The 26111-nt window shown below is 40.0% G+C and overlaps 1 protein-coding gene, 2 long non-coding RNA genes and 2 other non-coding genes across 6 annotated transcripts in view; 4 read left to right on the top strand and 1 right to left on the bottom strand.

Annotated features, from left to right (window-relative positions):
- Window positions 1–723: 723 nt before the first annotated feature.
- LOC144088206 (uncharacterized) lies at window positions 724–2193 on the top strand. The gene is made up of 4 exons (XR_013304828.1): window positions 724–1011; window positions 1202–1245; window positions 1426–1466; window positions 1900–2193. It is a non-coding gene; the product is annotated as an uncharacterized LOC144088206 (long non-coding RNA).
- On the top strand, window positions 1288–1355 carry LOC144089181 (small nucleolar RNA SNORD49). Its single transcript, XR_013305033.1, has one exon. It is a non-coding gene; the product is annotated as a small nucleolar RNA SNORD49 (small nucleolar RNA).
- An 805-nt stretch (window positions 2194–2998) lies between the features above and the next one.
- fbf1 (Fas binding factor 1) overlaps window positions 2999–26111 on the bottom strand; it is a 40251-nt gene continuing 17138 nt past the window's right edge. Inside the window, exons 19-28 of one of the 2 annotated variants that reach the window (XM_077618520.1) lie at window positions 24258–24365; window positions 23492–23631; window positions 23300–23418; window positions 20825–20935; window positions 18011–18187; window positions 16480–16656; window positions 14088–14225; window positions 13919–14009; window positions 13726–13841; window positions 13003–13163 (exon numbers count right to left, since the gene is read on the bottom strand). In XM_077618520.1, the coding sequence (XP_077474646.1) occupies window positions 13080–13163; window positions 13726–13841; window positions 13919–14009; window positions 14088–14225; window positions 16480–16656; window positions 18011–18187; window positions 20825–20935; window positions 23300–23418; window positions 23492–23631; window positions 24258–24365 (1261 nt within the window). In that variant the 3' untranslated portion in view covers window positions 13003–13079. Of the gene's footprint in view, window positions 3172–13002; window positions 13164–13725; window positions 13842–13918; window positions 14010–14087; window positions 14226–16479; window positions 16657–18010; window positions 18188–20824; window positions 20936–23299; window positions 23419–23491; window positions 23632–24257; window positions 24366–26111 lie in introns of those variants that run through there. The other variant, XM_077618521.1, reaches the window with a different exon arrangement.
- On the top strand, window positions 10236–10303 carry LOC144089182 (small nucleolar RNA SNORD49). The gene has a single exon (XR_013305034.1). It is a non-coding gene; the product is annotated as a small nucleolar RNA SNORD49 (small nucleolar RNA).
- Window positions 12007–13265, top strand: LOC144088208 (uncharacterized). The gene is made up of 3 exons (XR_013304830.1): window positions 12007–12265; window positions 12456–12499; window positions 12964–13265. It is a non-coding gene; the product is annotated as an uncharacterized LOC144088208 (long non-coding RNA).

Genomic DNA, 26111 nt, shown 5'->3' with positions numbered 1-26111 from the left:
AATAAGAATTTAATCTCATCTCATTTTATCGGAAATCGCCTCGCGGGGGCAGCAGGAAAGCCCAGTCTTCCTTCTATCCAGCCACTTCATCTAGCGAGTGAGGTTAGAATGGAGCGGAAGATCGACAGGCGGACCGGTGCGGCGTCTGCAGTGATTCGCACTCTGCACCGGTCCGTTGTGGTGAAGAAGGAGTTGAGCCAAAAGGCGAGACTCTCTGTTAAATGTTACACAATTATTCTAGGGAAGCCTGGTGGAGCGGGTGACCTCACAGCTCTGGGGTCCTGGGTTCAAATCCAGGTCGGTCCACCTGTGTGGAGTTTGCATGTTCTCCCTGGGCTGGTGTGGGTTTTGAACTGCGAGGGTGGCAGCAAAAACGTTCCCACTCCAAACTACTCCAAATTAATTAAACCGCTTTTCAATTCATTACAGCGGTAAACAAGATTCTGGTAATTGATTGCTTCGTTTTATACATATGTATACTATACATATATATATATATATATATATATATATATATATATATATATATATATATATATATATATATATATATATATATATATATATATATATATATATATATATATATATATATATATGTATATATATATATATTATAGTGTACATTGTACACTAAAACGGATTTTCTAATCTCATATTTAGCCACGCCTTTTCTTTCACGACGTTCCAGTGACGTCACAGCCAAATAAAAGCAGATCACGCGAGATTTTCTTCCTTTTCCAGTTTACAGGCGACGAAGATGAATGCCAAAATCAACTACGCTCACTTAAAACCATGTTTAATTGCTTTTTGCTCAATTTTGCAATTAGTGTACGTAGACATTCCCCCTTGAAAAAACCAAGATTATGAATAACTTTAAAATAAGGACCTGGATGTCGAGTCCACGCTTGCTATAACATTGCTAGCTGGTTAGCGTTTTAACTTCAATGAAACCAACACGTGGTGGAGGACAGCATTCTGGAAAAGAACGCTAAACTAGGTTTAGAATGGGTAAGGTCATGATGGTTACTTGGAGCTATACTCAAGATTTAATATGTTGTGTTTATGATGAGTTTTATCCCTGTCTTAAGCCAACGTGTGGAAAGCGAAAAAATCTGAACACCAGCACATGGCTATATACGAGTTCTTGGTGAGACAAGGATTTCAGCACTTATGCCCTACCTTTTCCTCTTTGTTTCAGGTGAATTCGGCTCAAATTGATTTCAAATAGAGACGAAGTTACAGGTTAGTACACACTATTTGACGACTTTATAGTGTTATATCCCGTTCTATGATGATAACCAGGAAGTGCCGTCTGATGCGATAACTGACGATTGCAATGATCAGATCTGAGGAATGCCTTCAGGCTTAAATGATTCTTTGTATACAAACTGATCACAAGAATAATTGACATTTTCTTGTAAGGTGCCATGTATGGGACATCTGCGGAAAGGAGATTGATTCAGGTAAATGTCTGATTGCGTTCAATCTATTAGACTTTGATCACACCACAGGATAATTGGTTTTTTTAACCAGTTAACCTGATGTTCCAAATTCGACTTGTAACCTTCCTATGTAGATCCAAATCAAATTTGATCTGATTTCTCTGCATTATAAAATTTCATTTGATCGCATGTAATCTAAACCGTGATTGAAAACAACTTTTTTGTGTTCCAAGATGCATGAGATCTGTTCTATTCAGACTTTGTATACAATTTAAAAACTTGGATGTGTTATCCTGCAGTAGTTTCTCATTTTTCTTTTGCAACCCCCAGAAGAATCAAATGTTTTTGTTTTACAGAAATATCAGAATTAACAGAAATGCATACAAATTTGACGTCATTCACTGTTGTGATTCTAACCTTATTGTAATTGTTGTTGTTTTTTAATCTTTTTCAGGGTAAAATGCTACCGTTGGGATGGATGAACTTAACTCGGTACAACTCAAAGAAACCTTTATTTGAAAAATTTTTCTTATAAACAAGTTTGCACAAAAAATTAGGCTTTGTATCATAAAGCTAAAATCTTCTGTCTGCAAGACTTTTTCTTCAAGTTCTGGAGGAAGATTTGCTGCTCTTCAAGGTAGTCATGGTCCTGTGCACAAGTAACTCAATTTAGTGGACTAGAAAAAATGCATGCACAAGTTTCTGATGTTACTTCAAATTGAGATTTACAATAAAAGTTGAATCACAATGTCCTGTCTGTTATTCACTACAATAAGCTATCTGATGGATGGATGGTAATCATTATTAGAATAGATTAGATGTCTCAGTCAAGAGAATTCAAACATGATCACTTAAAGTGGTTACCCCCAGTTTATAAATAGCATATTTTTTTTGCTTTAAATTTATTAATAAATATTGCCTCATTGGGGGGCTCTTGCTCCAAGTTCGTGCTTCCACTTGTTCTGAAAGTGCATTTCCATAAATTAGAATACTGGTTGTAAAAAGGTAAGATTCAAATAGGTTAAATTTGCATTGAAATACTTTGCAGAGGGCTATTTTCTAAATTCAAAATGTTGAACTATTTACTTTTAACTAACGTATTTTTAACCCACAAACTAGAATAGTTTCTTGAGTGAAAGGTGAAATTTAGGTTTTCTGTTATAGGCCAACTCTGCTGCAACTGTCTAACCAAACAAACAATAATTCATACAAATGTGATGGTTACCTTTTGTGAATTGTACTTCCATATAGCCAGGCTTGCCTGAAGTGACACGGATTGAGGATTGTGTATCTGAGAGATGTTGAGGGTAGGTTTCATCTTTGGGTCTAGCAATGCTGAACCTTAAGTGAAGTTACAGATCAAAATTATGATTAAATGAACAATTCAGAATTTGTGGAATTGAATGCAATGTCTTCACCCGGTAGAATGGGGCTTGTATGTGCTAAAGAGCCACTTGGAGCCTCTAGTTTCTGGTGTGTTTTTTTCCTGCTGATTAAATTGTGTTCGGTCCTATAATAATGTGATGGGTTGATTATAATTCATTTCTAGTTGTTATTGTTCAATGTCTGCACATTTTTAATGAAATACCTCAAGCGCACGTTGTTCAAGATGCCTCAGCCTCTCAATCTGGGAATGAATAGTTCTCAGCCTTGTCTGGTGCTCAGACTCCACATGTTTGGCTTCCTGCTGTGCTTGTTCTCCTTCCTCATACTTTTCCGCTGCCAGCTGTGCACATCAAGGAACAACGTTATGCAAAACATCCTCACAGTTTAGACCAGGGGTCTCAAACATGCGGCCCGCGGGCCAACTGCGGCCCGCGGGACGATAATTTGCGGCCCCCGTCTTAATATGAAAGATAAATTTTTTTTTTTTTAATTTTTTTTTTTTTTTTTTTTTTTTTTTTTTTTTTTTTTTACCCCTTTCCCCATGATGGCGCCGTTTAAGTGGCAGCCAGTGGCAGTAGCTCTGTCCACTCATGTTTTTCTTGTTTTACAGCATGTTTTACATGAAAAATTAGAGGGAACATTGACATGCACCTGCTTGTGGCAGGTGTGATACTGGTGTGCCGATAGCGAGCAATGATGATGTCGTGACCGGATGATTCGCCTAAAGACGTTTCGCCGACGGACGTTTGACAGACGGACAGGTCGTACTAGTGTTTGTTAGTTTAATGATTAAATACAAATACTAGTATTTGTATTTAATCATTAAACGCTGTTTTCAGCTGGATTTGACCGAATTTGAGAGCATTTTGAGCCGTTTGGCGAATGGACGTCTATAGACGTTTTTTTGCCTCCATCGCGATATCATCCAGTATTTGTATTTAATCATTAAATGCTGTTTTAGGATGGATTTGACCCGATTGCTGTCATTTTACGGCTCGGTTCTGCTACATCTGCCTGCCCAAGAGTGCTTATTCCCGGACTGCCATTGATGGTAGACGAACATTGATTTTTACTATAATTTGGACAACACCGGCGGCGGGCCGGATTAAAAATCCTAACGGGCCGTATATGGCCCGCGGGCCGAGGTTGAAAAACTTGTACACACACGATCCGGCGGGGCGAGCGTTCGAATCCCGTTTCGGCGAAACCTCCGTTCGGCCGAATGAACGTTCGGTGGAACGTCCATTCGGCGACCTGCCCGTCTGTCAAACGTCCGTCGGCGAAACGTCTTTAGGCGAATCATCCGAGTACCGATGATGTCGCTCACACTGGTACTCAGTGCGCTCAGGGAGGTTGTCTTTCTGCTCAGACCAACAAAAAATTAGAGGGAACTTTGGTTCGGAGCTGAATGAACCAATCACGGTGAGGTATACGGCTCTAGAGGGCGGGACATCGGCCGGGCTGTCCAGTGCCTCGGTCACTCACTCATTCATTCCTCCAATCAGCTGGGCGGAGGAGAAGCCGTGAGGCCGATCCCTCCGCTCGGCGCGCACACTCCTCCGCTGCTCTCAGCATAGAACTGAATGAGGCGCTATGATCCGTGATCCAGCCTGTGTCAGTGTCTGTAGCCATCTCCGCGATTGAAACGGAGAGCGAAAGTGCACATGCGCCACAAACCCGTGCGACTGAATGTGAAAGATCAACCCGAGACTCATTCCAAGTGGAAAAACATATTACAGAGCCCCAGAGATGTCTCTTCAAAGCCTGCCGTGAAGAGAAAGGTCGGTGATGAGCACAGACAGTTTCAAGAAAAGTGGGGAGTGCAATATTTCTTTGTTGAACACAGGGGCACCCCGACGTGTCTCATTTACACTGAAAAAGTTGCGGTGCACAAGGAATACAATTTGAAACGTAATTGTACTATGAGACATGCTGAGGAGTACGAAAAATACCAGGGAGATGAGAGAGCCAACCAGGTTGCCAGTCTTAAAACACGTCTTCTGAGGCAACAGGATCTCTTCAAGAAGGCTACCAAAGACAGTAATGCAGCAGTCAAAGCTAGCTACGCCGTTTGTGAGTTGATTGATCCTGTGCTAAGTGATCCCAAATGGCTCATGGACTTGGCTTTTCTTGTTGATATCACACATGAGCTTAATGTACTGAACAAGAAGTTACAAGGCCAGGGGCAACTTGTCAGTGCTGCCTATGACAACGTGAGAGCATTCTGCACTAAACTTGTGTTATGGAAAGCCCAGCTCTCTCAGACAAACCTTTGCCATTTCCCAGCATGCAAGGCTCTCGTGGATGCAGGCACACCATTCAGTGGTGAGAAGTATGTTGAGGCCATTTCGAAGCTACAGGAGGAATTTGATCACAGATTTGCAGACTTCAAGACACACAAAGCCACATTTCAAATTTTTGCGGACCCCTTCTCCTTTGATGTGCAAGATGCCCCTCCTGAGCTTCAAATGGAGCTCATTGACCTGCAGTGCAACTCTGCACTCAAAGCCAAGTTCAGGGAGGTGAGTGGAGAAGCAGACAAGCTTGGGCAATTTTTGAGAGAGTTGACCCCCAGCTTCCCTGAACTTTCCCGAAGGTTCAAGCGGACCATGTGCCTTTTTGGGAGCACATACTTGTGTGAGAAGCTCTTCTCCACCTTGAACTTCAATAAGTCCAAGTACAGGTCCAGACTTACTGATGAGCATCTTCAAGCTCTACTGAGGGTCTCCACTGCTTCCTCCCTCAAGCCAAATGTGACTATGTGAGAAGAAGCGCTGCCAGGTCTCTAGCAGCAAGGAGTAGGCAAAAGAAGCCGTGTTCAGAATATTTCATGTTCAATGTTCCATTCAAGTTCAGAAAGTTAAAGGTTAAAGAGCTGTTAATACAGACATTTGAAACGGAATAAAAATAATTCATTTTCTCTACTTAGCCAGCCAGTGTATATCTACTGTATGCTCATTAGTATTATTTGGTTTTATATTACTGATTGATTTATTTTTTATTCATCTTTAAGTTAATTTATTTAATTCATTATTTTTTGTTAAAAAATAAAGATATTTGATAACGTTGGAAAGTTTTATCAGTGCTTTTCTTGTGGAAATCCTGATGCGGCCCAGTCTCACCCAGACTCGGCCTCTAGCGGCCCCCAGGTAAATTGAGTTCGAGACCCCTGGTTTAGACCAATTTTTAAACCCTTTCAAGCATCCCCGAAATCCCCATTTTAGAGGTGAAATCTTTAACCCAATTCAAAATTTGGGACAAGTCGGGCCTAAAATGTCAATCATTACATCAGGTTTACCTCTCGCTGAAAAAAAGTATACTAAAACCATGTGTGGTCTCTTGCTGACTTTTGAAAATAAATAAATGTATACTAAAATGACGTGTGAATACTTGTTATAAAAGAAATAATTTGGGATAAAACAGAGAAGGGGCAGTAATGTGATTGCAACTGGAGGCGGAGCCAGAGCATGCTCGGCGCACGTCACATGAACGCCGCCCTCTTAATTATCTTCCCCTCTGCTATATGGAGAAGCAAGAAGTTAAGGATAAACTAAAGACAGGAGAACTGAAAAGACAGTAAGAGTGAGTTGTGGAAAAGCTTCAATTGATGGGTGAATATGGTGGAGAAACTTGCGTTGGCTTCGCTGAATGTAGTCAATGTGGCACATGGCTCTCATACGAGAGCAAAAAGACGCTGAGCAGGCATTTAAACAGTTGAAATCGTCAAACATCTATATTACATACCTGTCAACTTATACGTTTTTTGATCATTTCAAATTGTGTACGCCGTATAACAACTTTTGTACGGGATTTTTTTAAGTACGTTTTTTGTAAAACGGATCTCGTTTTACGCATTTCGGCTCTAATCCGGATCGTCTCGGTCACTGGTAGCAGACGAAAACGTCATCGTCAACTGCTAATACAGACGCTCCCCTACTTACGAACATTCAACTTACGAACAACGGTACATACGAACATGTCTGCAAATTGCGTTTAAGTCCAAAAATGTTCGCAAGTCCAATTTTGTATTTCGCGCCTTTTTCGGAGTAGTACTTCTTTCCGCCGCTAATACCGACGCCTGGCGCTGTGAGAGCTCAGCTCACCCAGCATCTACCTTCTTCTTCGTTGCAATGCGGAAGTGCGTGAATGTATCTCCAGTGTGCAAATAACCTTTTTCATTTGTATCATTAAATATCTCATGCATCCAATATTGAATATGGTTGGTAAAAAGCTAAAGGCTTCTATTGAGGGAGTTGCAAGGAAGAGGCAAGCCATTTCATTTGAAACGAGTGGCAATAATAACGAAGCTTGATGCGCGTGAGAGTGGTGAGCGTTTCACGGGCATACGACTTGAATCGTTCGACCGTCAGTACCATTTATAAACAGAAAGATCGAGCAGCAGGACCCAAATATTGAACGTTGCACAAAGTTTGCAAATCAATTGAATGATGCCATACAGCAGGGGTCACCAAACTACGGCCCGCGGGCCGGATACGGCCCGCCGGCACATTTGGACCGGCCCTCTGAACAATACCAGAGACTCTATCGGATGAAATTTTATTTTATTTTTAATTTTTTTTTATTTTTTTTTTATTTTATTTTTTATTTTTATGCAGCCCGCCGGCACATTTGGACCGGCCCTCTGAACAATACCAGAGACACTATCTGATTTTTTTTCCAATTTGGCCTTGAAGACTGGGACGTTTTAATCTTGTGTTTGGTTCATTGCACCCCTGCTGAGCCCACAAATCATCTCAGTGAAGCGGGGCTTCGCATTGCTTCTTTGGTGACACGCGCGGGGAGAGTGTTTCCCTTTGATGCAGGCTGGCACGTCCACCGTTGCATGCACGAGCAGTGTTACCGAGACATCTGGACGATCGCAGGTGAGGGCGGAGCCCTGGGACCATCGCGGACTATTCAAGCATATAAAAACTGCAACCTGTTTGAGAACGGAATAATGGCGAAAAAGTTAAGTGAGAGAAAAATTGATTCAGAATGCAGGGTATTTAACCTGGAGTGGACAAACGATTATTTTTTTGTTCAATGCAAAGAAAAGGCTGTTTGTCTCATTTGTCAAGAGACGGTGGCGGTATTCAAAGAATACAATCTTTGCCGACACTATGAATCCCGTCACAAAGACAAGTACGATAGCTTGCAAGGCCAAATACGAGCAGACAAACTCTCAAAGCGAAAAAGTGGACTACTAGCTCAGCAGAACCAGGCATCCGTTCGGGCCAGCTTTTGGGTTGCTAAATTGATAGCAAGCAGCGGAAAGCCTTTCACTGACGGAGAGTTTGTTAAGAAATGTATGGATACTGTCGCGGAGGAGGTGTGTCCCGAGAAGAAAGATGCATTTAATGCCGTAAGTCTGTCGGTGAGTACAATGACCAGACGCGTTGAAGAAATCGGGAGTAATGTATATGCCCAGCTGCAGCAGAAGACGAAATAATTTGACTTTTTTTCATTAGCACTGGATGAAAGCACGGACGTGCAAGACACAGCGCAACTGCTCATTTTTATTCGTGGAGTTAGCGCAAACTTTGAGATTTGCGAGGATCTGGCAGCCCTCCAAAGTCTCAAAGGGACTACAACGGGAGAGGATATTTTTGACAAAGTGTGCCAAACCATGGAGAAGTTGGACCTGGACTGGTCAAAGCTAGCTAGCATCACGACTGACGGGGCTCCTAGCATGGTGGCCGAAACTCGCGGTCTAATAATGGGACGCATGAACCGGAAGTTGGAAAAAAGGGGTCTCACCGCCCCGCTACGAGTCCACTGCCAAATTCACCAGCAAGCACTGTGCTGCAAAATGTTGACGTGGGATTCTGTAATGACGGTTGTGGTGTCGTGCATAAACTTCAGAGCAAAGGGAGAAGATTGTGCATGGCACAACAGAAAGTTAATGTTCCATGGCTTTTTTTTTCTATGAAGAACCCAGAGAGAGTTATTTAGTTATTATTTATTTCATAAATAGTGTTATTTATTTCCTGTTTTTTCTGTGAAGAACTCAGAGAGGGTTATTTAGTTATTATTTATTTCATTAATAGTGTTATTATATGTTTCCTGACTTTTTTTCTGTAAAGAACCTGGAAAGGGTTATTTGGTTATGTGTGGCTTTCTGGAAAACAATAAATAAAAATTAAGCTCCCCTACGATCGTCACACTTTTTCTGTTACAAACTGACACCGGCCCCCCCATCAGAGAAGGGAAAAGTTATGTGGCCCTCACAGGAAAAAGTTTGGGGACCCCTGATCTAGCGAGTGAGGTTAGAATGGAGCGGTAGATCGACAGGCGGACCGGTGCGGCGTCTGCAGTGATGCGCACTCTGCACCGGTCCGTTGTGGTGAAGAAGGAGTTGAGCCAAAAGGCGAGACTCTCTGTTAAATGTTACACAATTATTCTAGGGAAGCCTGGTGGAGCGGGTGGCCTCACAGCTCTGGGGTCCTGGGTTCAAATCCAGGTCGGTCTACCTGTGTGGAGTTTGCATGTTCTCCCTGGGCTGGTGTGGGTTTTGAACTGCGAGGGTGGCAGCAAAAACGTTCCCACTCCAAACTACTCCAAATTAATTAAACCACTTTTCAATTCATTACAGCGGTAAACAAGTAACTGGTAATTGATTGCTTCGTTTTATATATATGTACATATATATATATATATATATATATATATATTTATATATATATATATATATATATATATATATATATATATAAAACGAAGCAATCAATTAGCAGAAATCCGTTTTAGTGTACACTGTACACTAAAACGGATTTTCTAATCTCATATTTAGCCACGCCTTTTCTTTCACGACGTTCCAGTGACGTCACAGCCAAATAAAAGCAGATCACGCGAGATTTTCTTCCTTTTCCAGTTTACAGGCGACGAAGATGAATGCCAAAATCAACTACGCTCACTTAAAACCATGTTTAATTGCTTTTTGCTCAATTTTGCAATTAGTGTACGTAGACATTCCCCCTTGAAAAAAACCAAGATTATGAATAACTTTAAAATAAGCACCTGGATGTCGAGTCCACGCTTGCTATAACATTGCTAGCTGGTTAGCGTTTTAACTTCAATGAAACCAACACGTGGTGGAGGACCGCATTCTGGAAAAGAACGCTAAACTAGGTTTAGAATGGGTAAGGTCATGATGGTTACTTGGAGCTATACTCAAGATTTAATATGTTGTGTTTATGATGAGTTTTATCCCTGTCTTAAGACAACGTGTGGAAAGCGAAAAAATCTGAACACCAGCACATGGCAATATACGAGTTCTTGGTGAGACAAGGATTTCAGCACTTATGCCCTACCTTTTCCTCTTTGTTTCAGGTGAATTCGGCTCAAATAGAGACGAAGTTACAGGTTAGTATACACTATTTGACGACTTTATAGTTTTATATCCCGTTCTATGGTGATAACCAGGAAGTGCCGTCTGATGCGATAACTGACGATTGCAATGATCAGATCTGAGTAATGCCTTCGGCTTGAATGATTCTTTGTATACAAACTGAACAACAATGTTGAGTCATGGTAACCTGAGGCTTGACGAGTCAAATTTTCACTTATTAATTGCGTTCAATCTGTTAGACTTTGATCACACCGCAGGATAATTCGTTTTTAACCAGTTAACCTGATGTTCCAAATTCGACTTTGAACCTTTTCCTATGTAGATCCAAATCAAATTTGATCTGATTTCTCTGCATTATAAAATTTCATTTGATCGCATGCAATCTGAACTGATTGAAAATAACTTTTTTTGTGTTCCAAGATGCATGAGATCTGTTCTATTCAGAGACTTTGTATACAATTTAAAAACTTGGTGTTATCCTACAGCAGTTTCTCATTTTTCTGTTGCAACCCCCAGAAGAATCAAATGTTTTTGTTTTGCAGAAATATCGGAATTAACAGAAGATCCGAATTTGACGTCATGCACTGGTGTGATTCTAACCTCACTTTAATTGTTTTTATTATCTTTTTCAGGTTAAAATGCAACCATTGGGATGGATGAACTGAACTCAGTACAACTCAAAGAAACCTTTATTTGAACAATTTTCTTATAAACAAGTTTGCACAAAAAAATTAGACTTTGAATTGTATCATAAAGCTAAAGTGTTCTGTCTGCAAGACTTTTTCTTCAAGTTCTAGAGGAAGATTTGCTGCTCTTCAAGGTAGTCATCGTCCTGTGCATAAGTAACTCAATTTAGTGGACTAGAAAAAAATGCATGAACAAGTTCCTGATGTTACTTCAAATTGAGATTTCCAATAAAAGTTGAATCATAATGTCCTGTCTGTTTACTACAGTAAGCTATCTGATGGATGGATGATAATCATTATTAGAATAGATTAGATGTCTCAGTCAAGAGAACTCAAACATGATCACTTAAAGCGGTTACCCCCAGTTTACAAATAGCATATTTTTTTGCTTTAAATTCATTTATAAATATTGCCTCATTGGGGGGCTCTTGCTCCAAGTTCATGCTTCCACTTGTTCTGAAAGTGCTTTTCCATTAATTAGAATACTGGTTGTAAAAAGGTAAGATTCAAATAGGTTAAATTTGCATTGAAAAACTTTGCAGAGGGCTAAATTCAAAATGTTAAACTATTTACTTTTAACTAACGTATTTTTAACCCACAAACTAGAACAGTTTCTTGAGTGAAAGGTGAAATTTAGGTTTTCTGTTATAGGCCAACTCTGCTGCAACTGTCTAACCAAACAAACAATTATTCAGACAAATGTGACGGTTACCTTTTGTGAATTGTACTTCCATATAGCCAGGCTTGCCTGAAGTGACACAGATTGAGGATTGTGTGTCTGAGAGATGTTGAGGGTAGGTTTCGTCTTTGGGTCTAGCAATGCTGAACCTTAAGTGAAGTTACAGATCAAAATTATAATTAAATGAACAATTCAGAATTTGTGGAATTGAATGCACTGACTTCACCTGGTAGAATGGGGCGTGTATGTGCTAAAGAGCCACTTGGAGCCTCTAGTTTCTGCTGTGTTGTTACCTGCTGATTAAATTGTGTTCGGTCCTATAATAGTGTGATGTACATTGTACACTAAAACGGAATTTCTAATTCATATTTAGCCACGCCTTTTCTTTCACGACGTTCCAGTGACGTCACAACCAAATAAAAGCAGATCACGCGAGATTTTCTTCCTTTTCCATTACAGGCGACGAAGATGAATGCCAAAATCTACTACGCTCACTTAAAACCATGTTTAATTGCTTTTTGCTCAATTTTGCAATTAGTGTACGTAGACATTCCCCCTTGAAAAAAAACCAAGATTATGAATAACTTTAAAATAAGCACCTGGATGTCGAGTCCACGCTTGCTATAACATTGCTAGCTGGTTAGCGTTTTAACTTCAATGAAACCAACACGTGGTGGAGGACAGCATTCTGGAAAAGAACGCTAAACTAGGTTTAGAATGGGTAAGGTCATGATGGTTACTTGGAGCTATACTCAAGATTTAATATGTTGTGTTTATGATGAGTTTTATCCCTGTCTTAAGCCAACGTGTGGAAAGCGAAAAAATCTGAACACCAGCACATGGCAATATACGAGTTCTTGGTGAGACAAGGATTTCAGCACTTATGCCCTACCTTTTCCTCTTTGTTTCAGGTGAATTCGGCTCAAATTGATTTCAAATAGAGACGAAGTTACAGGTTAGTACACACTATTTGACGACTTTATAGTGTTATATCCCGTTCATTGCGTTCAATCTGTTAGACTTTGATCACACCGCAGGATAATTCGTTTTTAACCAGTTAACCTGATGTTCCAAATTCGACTTTGACCCTTTTCCTATGTAGATCCAAATCAATTTTGATCTGATTTCTCTGCATTATAAAATTTCATTTGATCGCATGTAATCTAAACGGATTGAAAATAACTTTTGTGTGTTCCAAGATGCATGAGATCTGTTCTATTCAGAGACTTTGTATACAATTTAAAAACTTGGATGTGTTATCCTACAGCAGTTTCTCATTTTTCTGTTGCAACCCCCAAAAGAATCAAATGTTTTTGTTTTGCAGAGATATCAGAATTAGCAAAAACATCCGAATTTGACGTCATGCACTGTGGTGTGATTTTAACCTTACTGTAATTATTTTTTAAAAATCTTTTTCAGTGTAAAATGCAACCATTGGGATGGATGAACTGAACTCGGTACAACTCAAAGAAACCTTTATTTGAACAATTTTCTTATAAACAAGTTTGCACAAAAAATGAGATTTTGAAATGGTATCATAAAGCTAAAGTGTTCTGTCTGCAAGACTTTTTCTTCAAGTTCTGGAGGAAGATTTGCTGCTCTTCAAGGTAGTCATGGTCCTGTGTGCACAAGTAACTCAATTTAGTGGACTAGAAAAAAAATCATGCACAAGTTCTTGATGTAACTTCCAATTGAGATTTCCAATAAAAGTTGAATCATAATGTCCTGTCTGTTGTTTACTACAGTAAGTTATCTGATGGATGGATAATAATAATTAGAATGGATTGGATGTCACAGTCAACAGAACTCCAAATATGACCACTTAAAGCTGGTCCCCCCAGTTTACAAATAGCATGTTTTTTGCTTTAAATTTATTAAGAAATATTGCCTTATTGGGGTGAGGGGGCTCTTACTCCTAAATTTGTTCTGAAAGTGCATTGCCATAATTTAGACTACTGGTTGTAAAAAGGTAAGATTCAAATAGGTTACATTTGCATTGAAATACTTTGCAGAGGGCTAATTTCTAAATTCAAAATGTTAAACTATTTACTTTTGACAGGTATTTTTAACCCACAAACTAGAATAGTTGAGTGAAATGTGAAATTTAGGTATTCTGTTATAAGCTAACTGCTGCAACTGTCCAACCAAACAAACAATTATTCAGACAAATGTGACAGTTACCCTTTGTGAATTGTACTTCCATATAGCCAGGCTTGCCAGAAGTGACACAGATTGAGGATTGTGTATCTGAGAGGTGTTGAGGGTTGGTTTCATCTTTGGGTCTAGCAATGCTGAACCTAAAGTGAAATTACATATCAAAATTATAATTAAATGAACAATTCAGAACTTGTGGAATTGAATGCACTGACTTCACCTGATAGAATGGGGCTTGTTTGTGCTAAAGAACCACTCGGAGCCTCTGGTTTATGTGGTGTTTTTTCCTGCTGATTAAATCGGGTTCGGTCCTATAATAGGGGGATGGGTTGATTATAATTCATTTCCAGTTGTTTTTGTTCAATGTCTGCACATTTTTAATGAAATACCTCAAGTGCACATTGTTCAAGATGCCTCAGCCTCTCAATCTGGGAATGAATCGTTCTCAGCCTTGTCTGGTGCTCAGACTCCACATGTTTAGCTTCCTGCAGTGCTTGTTCTCCTTCCTCATACTTTTCTGCTGCCAGCTGTGCACATCAAGGGGCAAAATTATGCAAAACATCCCCACAGCTTAGACCAATTTTTAAACCCTTTCAAGCATCCCCGAAAACCCCATTTTAGAGGTGAAATCTTTAACCCGACCCAAAATTTGGGACAGGTCGGGCCTAAAATGTCAATCATTACATCGGGTTTACCTCTTGCTGAAAAAAAAGGCAGTGGCTCCTTAGCCGGTAACCGGTCAAATAGTCTCAGGGGCTATTTAGCCGGTAACTGGTCAAATAGCCTATATGGCCCCATATGGCTATTTAGCCGGTAAAAATTCTGTGTGGGGTAAATAGTAAGAAACTACGGCTACGGAGCCACTGCCTAAATAATAGTCATTAAATCCCTATTCACCTAATGTTAAAATCTATCAATTGGCAATAACACATCAAATTTCAATAAGATTGGTTGATTGGTTTAGAAAATCCCCTATTCACTCAATGTTAAATAATAGCCCCTGGGACTATTTGACCGGTTACCGGCTAAGGAGCCACTGTCCAAAAAAAAGTATACTAAAACCATGTGTGGTCTCTTGCTGACTTTTGAAAATAAATGTTTATAAAAATGTATACTAAAATGACGTGTGGATACTAAACTAAGGAAAACTTGTTATAAAATAAATAATTTGGGATAAAACAGAGGATGCTGTAATGTGATTGCAACTGGAGGCAGATCCACAGAGCCAGAGCATGCTCGGCGCACGACACATGAACGCTGCCCTCTTAATTATCTTGCCCTCCGCTATATGGAGAAGCAAGAAGTTAAGGATAAACTAAAGACAGGAGAACTGAAAAGACAGTAAGAGTGAGTTGTGGAAAAGCTTCAATTTGATGGTTGAATATGCTCGAGAAACTTGCGTTGGCTTCGCTGAATGTAGTCAATGTGGCGCTTGGCTCTCATACAAGCGCAAAAAGACTGGTACCTCAACGCTGAGCAGGCATTTAAACAGTTGAAATCGTCAAACATCTATATCATATAAAAAATGTAAATGTTTATGCAGTCTTTAACTTAGATTTCGTTACAAACGACAGGCTTTAATTTGTTGTTATATATCCCGACTTGGTAGTCCCACGTGACTCTTCACAAATAAAATATGAAATTTCGGATTAATTCGGGCTCGCTCCTGGAAATCAAGTTAATTCGCCGGGCCCTAATACCCGCGGGCTCGTTCGGGTCGTGCTGAATTTTTGGGGGCCAATCTGACCTCTCTCTACCCCACTTACTCATGTAATAACTGGATGCCATTGATGACACGAGACATCCATTTCATTTTGAAAGGGAGTCACTCCTTTTTAATGAGGAATTGGGTCATCACCGTCAATGGATGCAATGATTTAAATACTAATTTTGGGCTTTAGAGTGTTCATGCTGTAACGAGTGTTTATTCCTTTTTTTAAAAATGTATTATGTATATAATGCAATAATGATTTAGAATTTAATCTCAGCTCATTTCATCGGACGTTGCCTCACGGGGGCAGCAGGGAAGTCCAGACTTCCCTCTCTCCAGCCACTTCATCTAGCGAGTGAGGTTAGAATGGAGCGGTAGATCGACAGGCGGATCGGTGCGGCGTCTGGAGTGATGCGAACTCTGCACCGGTCCGTCGTGGTGAAAAAGGAGTTGAGCCAAAAGGCGAGGCTCTCTGTTAAATGTTACACAATTATTCTAGTGCAGCCTGGTGGAGCGGGTGGCTATCGCGTTGGCCACACAGCTCTAGGGTCCTGGGTTTAAATCCAGGTCATGTCCATCTGTGTGGAGTTTGCATGTTCTCCCTGGGCTTGCGTGGGTTACCTCTGGGTACTCCGGTTTCCTCCCACATTCCATAAACATGCATAGTAGACTGATTGGACACTCTAGATTGCCCTTAGGTATGGGTGCGAGTGTGCATGGTTGTCCGTCTCCTTGTGCCCTGTGATCACCTGGTCACCGATTCAGGGTTTGCCCCGCCTCTTAAAAAAAAAAGTATTTAACTCATTGCATTCCATTGACGGCTCTAGACGTTAAATTCATTCAAACTGGGAGGACTTGCTGTGAATGGTTGGTTTTCAGTGCCCCTGATGGCGCTATACATCCAATCTATTTTGACTGGGAGTGGCAAATGAACGAGCCCTGAATAGATAGATAGCTGTCCAATGGAGTAAACACGGTGTCCCTGGAAAGGTTCAATGAATAATTTCTTTATGCATAAGTAACAAAGACAAAAATCACACATATTGACCTCAAAATTAATTGTGAATTACCTTACTGAAGGCATCCACCTCTTGTGCTCGGATTTTTAGCTTTAGAGCAGTGCTGCTTATTTTCTCTTTTTCTCGATCCAGCTCTGCCTTAAGTTGTTCTAGAGCTTCTCTCTCCTCCGCTACAGCTTTCTCTTTCAGTTTCAGCTCTCCGCTGCGAAGTTTCAAATCTGCTTGTTCCTATAACAGCAAAAATATACTATTCATAACACAGTGGTTTTGCTCAAAATGGTTTGGTCAGACACTACTAAACTCGTTGACAGCGGTAGTTTCCAATCAATTTGTAATGTGTGTGTGTATTGGGGAGGCTTCTGCAAATGAAAAGAACTTTCATCGCCCCCTTTCAAACTAGCCCCATTAAAGGAAAAAAGCAAAAAAAAGTTAATGCGTTGACATAAAATTACGTAATAATTAGCTTATCCCTCAATTGATTATTAACAGATTATTTCATGAATGTCAAAACATCTGCTATTCACTTAGTAGCTATTGGTGCTGAACATTGAAGTGGGTCTCAAATAAAAATGTGTATTTTGCCCTTATCTATTCATGGCTGAATGAACTCCCTAATTTCCTAAATACAATATCATAGGAATAGAAATATTGTAGTTATCTTGTTTTTTGCTAGTTCATTACAATACCGTACTGTTTTAGAGGAAAATTCTGACATGCGCCTAAATTCGGTATCACCCATAATTGTAAATTGTCTGTACAAATTTGTGGACAACAGACTTCGCCTGTAGTTTACCTGTGCCCGGAATATTCTGTAATAAAAGCTTCAAAGGTCACTGTTCATCATCTCCAGCCAGTATTTGGACAACCAACATCTTCCACATCCGAAATGAATTGAACCCGCGAAGGAAAAAAAGAGCACCCTTCCTTCAACAACGTCCAATCCACTTCAAATTGATTAGACATCTACTTTTGATGAATTCCTTTAGATTCACAGCAGATGAATAATGAATCCGACATCATTGGAAGTCTATTATTATCTTGGGAAAGTAGCAACTGCTTTTTTTGTTCTATGGTGTGTGGGCGGTCCGGTGGGCGAGTGGCTAGCGCGTCGGCCTTCCAGTGGGAGACCTGGGTTCAAATTTAAGTCGGTCTACTGTGTGGAGTTGGCATGTGCGTGGGTTTTCTCCGGGTACTACGGTTTCCTCCCACCTTCCAAAGACATGCATGGTAGGCTGATTGGACACTATAAATTGCCCCCAAGTATGAGTGTGAGCGTTTGTCTCCTTGTGCCCTGTGATTGGCTGGCCAACAATTCAGGGTGTCCCCAGCCTCAGCTGGGATAGGCTCCAGCACCCCCGCGACCCTAGTGAGGATAAAGCAGTTCAGAAACTGAGATGAGAGGTGATGTGTGTTGTCGGCGACCATCTTAGGTGTCGCGACCAGCAGCTGGAAACTCGATCTTGAAAAGTACATATTGAAGAGCATCAGCACGTTATTTTTTTAGTACTCCCAATTCCGATGATGACATTTTAATACTACATCGTTATTGGTGCCACACTACTAAAAAACAGATTCAGCTCACTTGCACAAGACTCATAATGGAGTCTTCTCTTCTCTCCATGAGTGTGCTGACATCCTGTTCGACTCTTTCTCGCCGCTGATTCTCCTGGGCATGAAAGATCTTCCACTCTGCCGCCAACTTCCTTCTCTCCTCTGTGCACTGCTGCATCACTGCCTTCTGTTCTTCCAGCAATGCGCTCTAATGGGCAGGGAAAAGGGAAGAGTCAGTCACAAGGAATTACTACATTTTCACTTTTTTTCCATGACATTACATACAGTGGTACCTCGACCTACGATCAGCTCGTGGTACGACGAAAATTTCGATCGAATAATTCGCCCGCGATACGATCAAAATTTCGAGATGCGACCAAGCCAGGTGGCCATGACATGAGAGGCTGTTTATCATTGTAGCGCACTGTCTTTTTTTGCCGCATCTCTTTCGTGTATAAGAGATATCTACGAACACTGAACGATGTATTCAGACGAGTTTCGACCAGGAAACACACAACGCGCATGCGCGGGCAAAAAGAGGGCTTTCTGGGTAATGAAGTATACTCGTGCACACAACACCGCCCAATTTTAGTTACCGTAATTACTCGAATATAACGCGCACTCGAAAATAACACGCAGGTAATTTTGGGCCAAAAAAATCTGGAAAAACGCAGTACTCGAATATAGTGCGCACCTAAAATTTCCCGCTGACGAAAATCAGAAATCTTACCTTTTTTTCTTCGTTTCACGATTGTTTTGTTCAAACAAATTTATTCATTAGAATCCTTCAAATGAAGAGTTCCTCTCTCTCTTTGTCTGTCCTCTTGTTATGATCGCGCCACGTCGCTGGGTCGTCGCAGCGCGATCGGGGGCATCTGTTACGGTCGCGCCGCGTTGTGCGACGCGACCGTGGATGTAGGTAGACCCAAATACAGGAAGCAGGAGAGGACCAGGCATTCAGCGTGATACGGAGTCCTTTAATGAATCAACCAAGGCGTGGAAACAAACGTGGCCGCATGCGGCGCGCATACGGACAGAGGCAACAGAATAACGACAGCTAGCGACCGCTAGCAACCGCTAACAACAGTCAATGATAGTCAACGATAGTGAACGATCCGGCGACGTGTGATGACGCGTCGCTACTTAAATACAGGAAACGAAAGCAAACAATGGATTGGCTACAGCCGGTATGCGTCAACTTCCTCTTCCTCCCACAACACATCATCCGATTGGCTTTACGAGATGACGTAAAATCCGTGCGTCGGCTGTACGAGATGACGTAAAATCCGTGCGTCAAAGTGAGTTTGACAATGCTTTTTTCGATCAAAAATTTGTAATTTATTTTAGTTATTGATTATAACACTGAACTGAGAGAGGGTGAACTGAGACGAGTACGAGGCTAGAGGGGGGCAGTGGTGGTCTCGGCTTTCCGATTTTCGATCGGGTTTACGAGATGACGTAAAATCCATGCGTCGGCTTTAGGAGATGACGTAAAATCCGTGCGTCAGCTGTACGAGATGACGTAAAATCCGTGCGTCAAAGTGAGTTTGACAATGCTTTTTTCGATCGAAAATTTATAATTTATTTTAGTTATTGATTATAACACTGAACTGAGAGAGGGTGAACTGAGACGAGTACGAGGCTAGAGGGGGGCAGTGGTGGTCTCGGCTTTCCGATTTTCGATCGGGTTTACGAGATGACGTAAAATCCATGCGTCGGCTTTAGGAGATGACGTAAAATCCGTGCGTCAGCTGTATGAGATGACGTAAAATCCGTGCGTCAAAGTGAGTTTGACAATGCTTTTTTCGATCGAAAATTTGTAATTTATTTTAGTTATTGATTATAACACTGAACTGAGAGAGGGTGAACTGAGATGAGTACGAGGCTAGAGGGGGGCAGTTGTGGTCTCGGCTTTCCGATTTTCGATCGGGTTTACGAGATGACGTAAAATCCATGCGTCGGCTTTAGGAGATGACGTAAAATCCGTGCGTCAGCTGTACGAGATGACGTAAAATCCGTGCGTCAAAGTGAGTTTGACAATGCTTTTTTCGATCGAAAATTTGTAATTTATTTTAGTTCTTGATTATAACACGCACCCCCAACTATTGGAATTAATTATATAGCAAAAATCTGCGTGTTATATTCGAGTAATTACGGTATATTAAACACATTTTATTACTATTAAAACACTAGTTATGTGTTAATTTGTTAATAGATGGCAAATTAAAAGAAATAAAACATTTTTTCCAATCCAATATCCTGTTTTTGGTGTTTTTTCAGAGGGTTGGAACAAATTAACGCCCCCCCTCTCTGTCCGTCTCTCTCTCTCTCTTCCCCCTTCGAAATGTGTCTAATTTTAGTTATATTAAACACATTTTATCACTATTAAACCACTAGTTATGTGTTACTTTGTTAATAGATGGCAAATTAGAAGAATTAAAAAAAAATCAAATCCAATTTCCTGTTTTTGGTGTTTTTTCCTTAGGGTTGGAACGAATTAACGCCCCCACCCCTGTCTCTGTCCGTCTCTCACTCTCTTCCCCCTTCGAAATGCGTATAATTTTACTTCTATTAAACACATTTTATTACTATTAAACCACTAGTTATGTGTTACTTTGTTAATAAATGGCGAATTAGAAGAAATAAAACATTTTTTCCAATCCAATATCCTGTTTTTGGTGTTTTTTCAGAGGGTTGGAACGAATTAATTTGTTTTTAGTTCATTTCAATGGGAAACGTCCGCTCGAGTTACGAAAAGCTCAACATACGATCTCAGTCCCGGAACGGATTAAGATCGTATGTCGAGGTACCACTGTACAAGTAATTAGCCCAGCCTAAGACTGACCTTGGCTCTTTCCAACTCCTCTCTCTCCATGGTCGTGGAGCGTCGTTCTTCTCCCAGGCTTTTCAATGAAGACTCTACCTTGGCCTTCTCTGCAGTCAAATTCCAGCGCTCCTAAAAAATGCAAAATGGTATCGTCACTATCGTAGCATGGAAACTTAAGTTTTAGTTTACAAGTATTACAATATTGTCTTGAATTAGTACTATTGTATTTTATGGAACTAAGCTGTAACTTAATTCAGTCATATTGACATTATAATTTGAGCCCGTAGGGTTGTGACAATATATCAAGAAGGTGATACAGTGCCGTGAAGAAATATTTGCCCCTTTCCTGGTTTCAGTTTTTTTCTTCATATTTATCACACGCACATGCTTCAGAATATCAAATCAATTTTCGTAGAAAATGCAGTTTCTAAATGATGAACTCAGCACTGAAGAAGCAATATTTCACTGTAGAAGAATGACACGCCGAATAATATAAGAGGCAGAGAAGGACACCATCTTGCCTTCTTCTGTTTTGTTGCAAGTGAATTTCCCATTGCACACATTAACCTGTGAAGAAATACTACGCCGATCTCAGCTTTGTTTGGATTTTTAGTCGCCATTGAAAATACCTCCTCCTCCTGGGCCATTTAAGGCATCCAATGAGCTCAAGAAAAAACAAGACATGATCACGGTGACCACAAAAGTGACGTTGGTACATAAGCTAAAGGCTGTTATACCAAGAAAGAAGAAGCGAACATTCAGAAAATGGCAAAAAAATATCCTTTTCCAAGGACACCAAGCGAGTGCTACCATATTTTCTTGCACATATTTGTCGCAAAAAACTGATGACTGAATCCAGGGTACAGCTTATATGCGCATAAAAAAGACATGCACGAAATAGCAAGGTGACAAAGACGAAACGCCATAACGCAAGACAATACGGGCGATACGGTCATTTATAACAAAATAGAGAATAGATAAACAGATAAAACGCCCAATCAAAATTTCTTCTAATGTCTATGAATGAAATTCAAGAAAAAAAATTATCTTGCATAAAACATGAAAAAAATTACTTGTGCCTATCACTGCTATCTTAGCGGGTCGCCATCTCACCATAGTAAACGTGCACTGACTGGCCAGACGTGAGTAGCCTTCATGTGTTCGTAGCGTTTACCATGCACATCCGAATAGTTGTTAAGGCTGATTGAAGGTCTAGCGGTCGATACCTACGTAATGTGTACATACCTGTCAACCTCTGCCGATAACTGCCCTTATAAATGATTATGATTTCCCTTACAAACCCCCAAAAAACCTTACAAACACCGTACGACTCGTGCAGATGGGACAGCCGCTGCATCAATCACCCCCATTTGTAAGGTTTTTGGGGGGTTTGTAAGGGGAATCATAATCATTTATAAGGGCAGTTATCGGCAGAGGTTGACAGGTATGCGTGTATTTCATTCTATTATTGCACCCAAAGACTTGGTGAAAAGTAGACCGCTATGGACACACTTCCTGGATGTACTTGTGAATTTGTTTTTGAATTTGTCTACGTGCAGGCAACACCCTTTCGGAAAACAGAAAGGAAATGATTGTAAGTTTGTGATTGTGAAATAAAACAATTCCGCTTTGATTTTTTTCTTTTTATTTCTTGTTCGAAAATGACAACTATTGCAGTAAATATGGACCATCGAAAAAAAAAAAATCAAAATATTTCGACATTAGAAGCAATTTGGCCGTCACAACGTCTTAAACTTCTGGTAAAAAAAAATGTAATTTCTGTCATTAAAAAGCATCAAGTTCTCATCAAAATAGACTTATTTATTTTATTAAATTGAATACTTTGATATTTTGCATTTACAAAGACAGGCATATTAACTTCCTTATGATATTGACCCTAATAATGTGCTTTTGATTCATACAGTATCTCAGAAATACCACGTGGTGCTCCCTTCAAGGTAACACATTTGTACTCCCTATTAAAACCATGAATTTGGACGTAAAAAAATGTGAATCGGGGGGGCCTCTATTACGCGAGAAATTGTAAAATTGTACGATTTGAAGGCAATTTTAAAAGTGCGGCTTATATGCGATAAAATACGGTAACCACTATGAATAAAAAATAGCCCATCATTATGAGGGATTTACGCCATAGATAAGGCCGTGAAGCTGGCATGACGAGAGGACATCAACACACTGCTATGAATTCCAAATTGGTTTGTTAGACATGTTCAGTTCAATTAACCCCCTAAAGATGTATCAGCAATCAGCAACTGTGGCTCATGCCCATGTTATGCCTTATGCAGGGGCATAACAGTATACATTTATAGCACCACACATTATATAACTAGATTAAAATCGTTAAAATAAGTCAAACAGCAGCATTCACTTTACTTAAGCAATGCAATGCTGAAACTAGCTTGCAACTCAATTTTGGCTCACAATGGAAGAAAACAAAGGAGGCCAAATGAAATGTGCCACAACCTGGCTTACCTTCTCAATTTGTCTCTGCTGTTCATTGATCTGAGTGTCCATCCTGGAGATGAATTCCTTCAGATATGCCTTCTCCTCCACCATAACTTTCTGTTGTTGAACCAAACGATCCTGTAGGCCTGAAACAAAAGAAAATATGATTAATCAGTTGATTTTAGTGTACCTTGATTATTGTGGGTGTGAGGTGGATACTTTGAAGCTGATCATCTCTGTGCCTTGTCCCTTGCTCCAAACCATGGGTTGTGTGTTTGTGCCTGCTCTCGACCAATGAGGATAGATCACCAAGCCGATAGGAAAACTGCTCCATCTTTTCTATCACTAGTGTCAGAGACCTAGAGAAATGCGGCAAATATTGGTCTTGTATCAAATTCTGATTACCATAAAAATAAAAACTATTATAAATACTCTGTTATACTATTATCAGGATAACATTTTCAAGTTGATAAAGATATTAAGAAAAATACGTTAAAAAGTCTTGAGTTGAATGAGTTTATCTGTAAATGTGAATCCATTTGCACAGGGAAGGTGGCCAACCCCCCGATTCCAAATGGACTAGACGTCGTGTACCATAAATACCAGGCAATTAGTAAACATGGAAAATTTAAAAAAAAATCTCCATTACTAGTAAGAGTAGTGCAACATTAAAATTACTACCCTGTGAAAATCACCAAAATAAATAATAAATGACAGAGCGCACTATAAGAAAAAAATGAATAAATACACTTTTCATGTGCTCAAAATACAGTAAAAAATATTTATGGTCATATGGTTTAAACTATTAAAGGAAATACCATATCCAGAGCTTCCAACCTCCTTTGACCCCATTTCAGGAGTACCCTTGTGCCATTTCCGCAGTGAATAAATAAATAAAAATCATAAAAACTACAATTAACCGTGTTGGCAAGGATAATACAAAAGAACCCACAAGTAAATCTGTGCTAATAAATAAATGTCAAACCTGGTCTCAGATGTTGCACTCGTCACTGCATCAATCTCTTCTTCTTTTAGTTTTTTCAGTCTACTGACATGGTCTTCATGGTCTTTCTTCATCTCTGTGATAGATTTCCTAAACATCACAGAAAGAAAATATGTTTAAAAAAACAACATAAGAGGCACTACAATACAGATGTTGCCCATTTTTTAAATCATACATTTTTAAACAGTCAAAGAAGACCATTGTGTGGAATTGTAGTCTCAGTTAGTTCATCCCAAATGTGGTTCTTTCACACAGTATACAAATCAAACCATAACTATCATTGCCTTGTGCACTCAAGCATGACCATGCAGAAAGAGAAACGGGCTTCATTCAAAAGGGTTTAAATGAGGGGGAGGAAGTGCCTGGTACCTTCTGATACGGTTTGCAAGACAAGGCTCACAATAATGATGATCTCTTTAGTGATATACAAATTATGAATACACGAGTCAAGAAATCTATCTACAATATCATACGATTTTCTACCAAAGAGAAAAACAAGCTACAGTGGAACCTCAAGATACGAGCTTAATTCGTTCCGGGACTGAGCTCGTATGTCGATATTCTCATAACCCGAACGAATGTTTCCCATTGAAATGAACTAAAAAAAAATTAATTCATTCCAACTCTCTGAAAAAAACACCAAAAACAGGATACATTGGATTGGAAAAAAATGTTTTATTTCTTCTAATTCGCCATCTACAAAGTAACACATAACTAGTGGTTTAATATTACTAAAATGTGTTTAATAGAACTAAAATTAGATGGATTTCGCTGAGGGTAGAGAGAGAGGGACATAGAGGGGGGCGGGGGAGACTTTTTGCACCGGTGAATCGTAATATACAACAAACAATTTAAATGAATTTGGGATTACGAAGCAGACACACTCAAATCTAAATTTAATCCAACCTTACACTAAACTGAATTCTAATTTTGTTTAACATTTTTTTACCTTTCTTCTCCCGGCTCTGTTTGCCCCGCCTCCACCCTGACTTTCACTATCGATGGGCTGTTTGCTTTTGTATTCCCTTCAAAATATTCCGAAAATGATGCACAAAAATGTCCTCACAATAGGATAACGCACGACCACTTGCCAACGAGAAGTAATATATACTCCTCGTACTAGCGACCGCTCCGCCATTCGTGCTGAGTGACGAGAAAAAAAAACACTGAAAACAATGCAACGCTCCGCCCAGTGCTCGTGGATAATCTGTTACACGAAAGAGAGGCGGGAAAAAGACAGTGCGCTAAAATCATAAACAGCATCTCATGTCTTGGCCACCTGGCTTTCTCGTATCTCGAAATTTGTCTCGTATCTCGAGATAATGATTTGCTCGAAATTTGTCTCGTATCGCGAGATAATTATTTGCTCAAAATTTTACTCGTATCTCGAATTGCTCGTATGTCGGGGTGCTCGTATGTCGAGGTACCACTGTATTTTTAAATGGAAAATTAGATTTTTTTACACTGTCAGACAAAGTGTTTAAAGCTTTGTCTTTAGCTAAGCTAGCAGAATATTTAAGAACAATATTTCTGTAAATAAATAATAGTGATCGACCGATTTATCGACAAAAACAGACCAATTCATTTAAACATGGAGGACTAGCTTCAAATGCTCGTTTGAGTGCTGCTAGACGGTGCTAGAAGTCCAATTCATTTTGGTGCAAATGGACGAATGTCAGTGGCAGTTACGTGAATAAGTAGACATAGACACTGTTTGAGTTGAAAATGTTGGTTTCCTGGAAAGATTTGATACCAAGCTCTTTGTTCTTGAATGAAATAGCGACAGAGAGGGAGGGAGTGAGATGCTGTTCTCATAAGCAGCCTCTCGTATACTCG

The sequence above is a fragment of the Stigmatopora argus genome, chromosome 14, assembly GCF_051989625.1.
Source record: "Stigmatopora argus isolate UIUO_Sarg chromosome 14, RoL_Sarg_1.0, whole genome shotgun sequence".
Classification (NCBI taxonomy): domain Eukaryota; kingdom Metazoa; phylum Chordata; class Actinopteri; order Syngnathiformes; family Syngnathidae; genus Stigmatopora; species Stigmatopora argus.
Note: the sequence above shows the minus strand (reverse complement) of the source record. Positions and strands in the feature narration are given on the sequence as shown.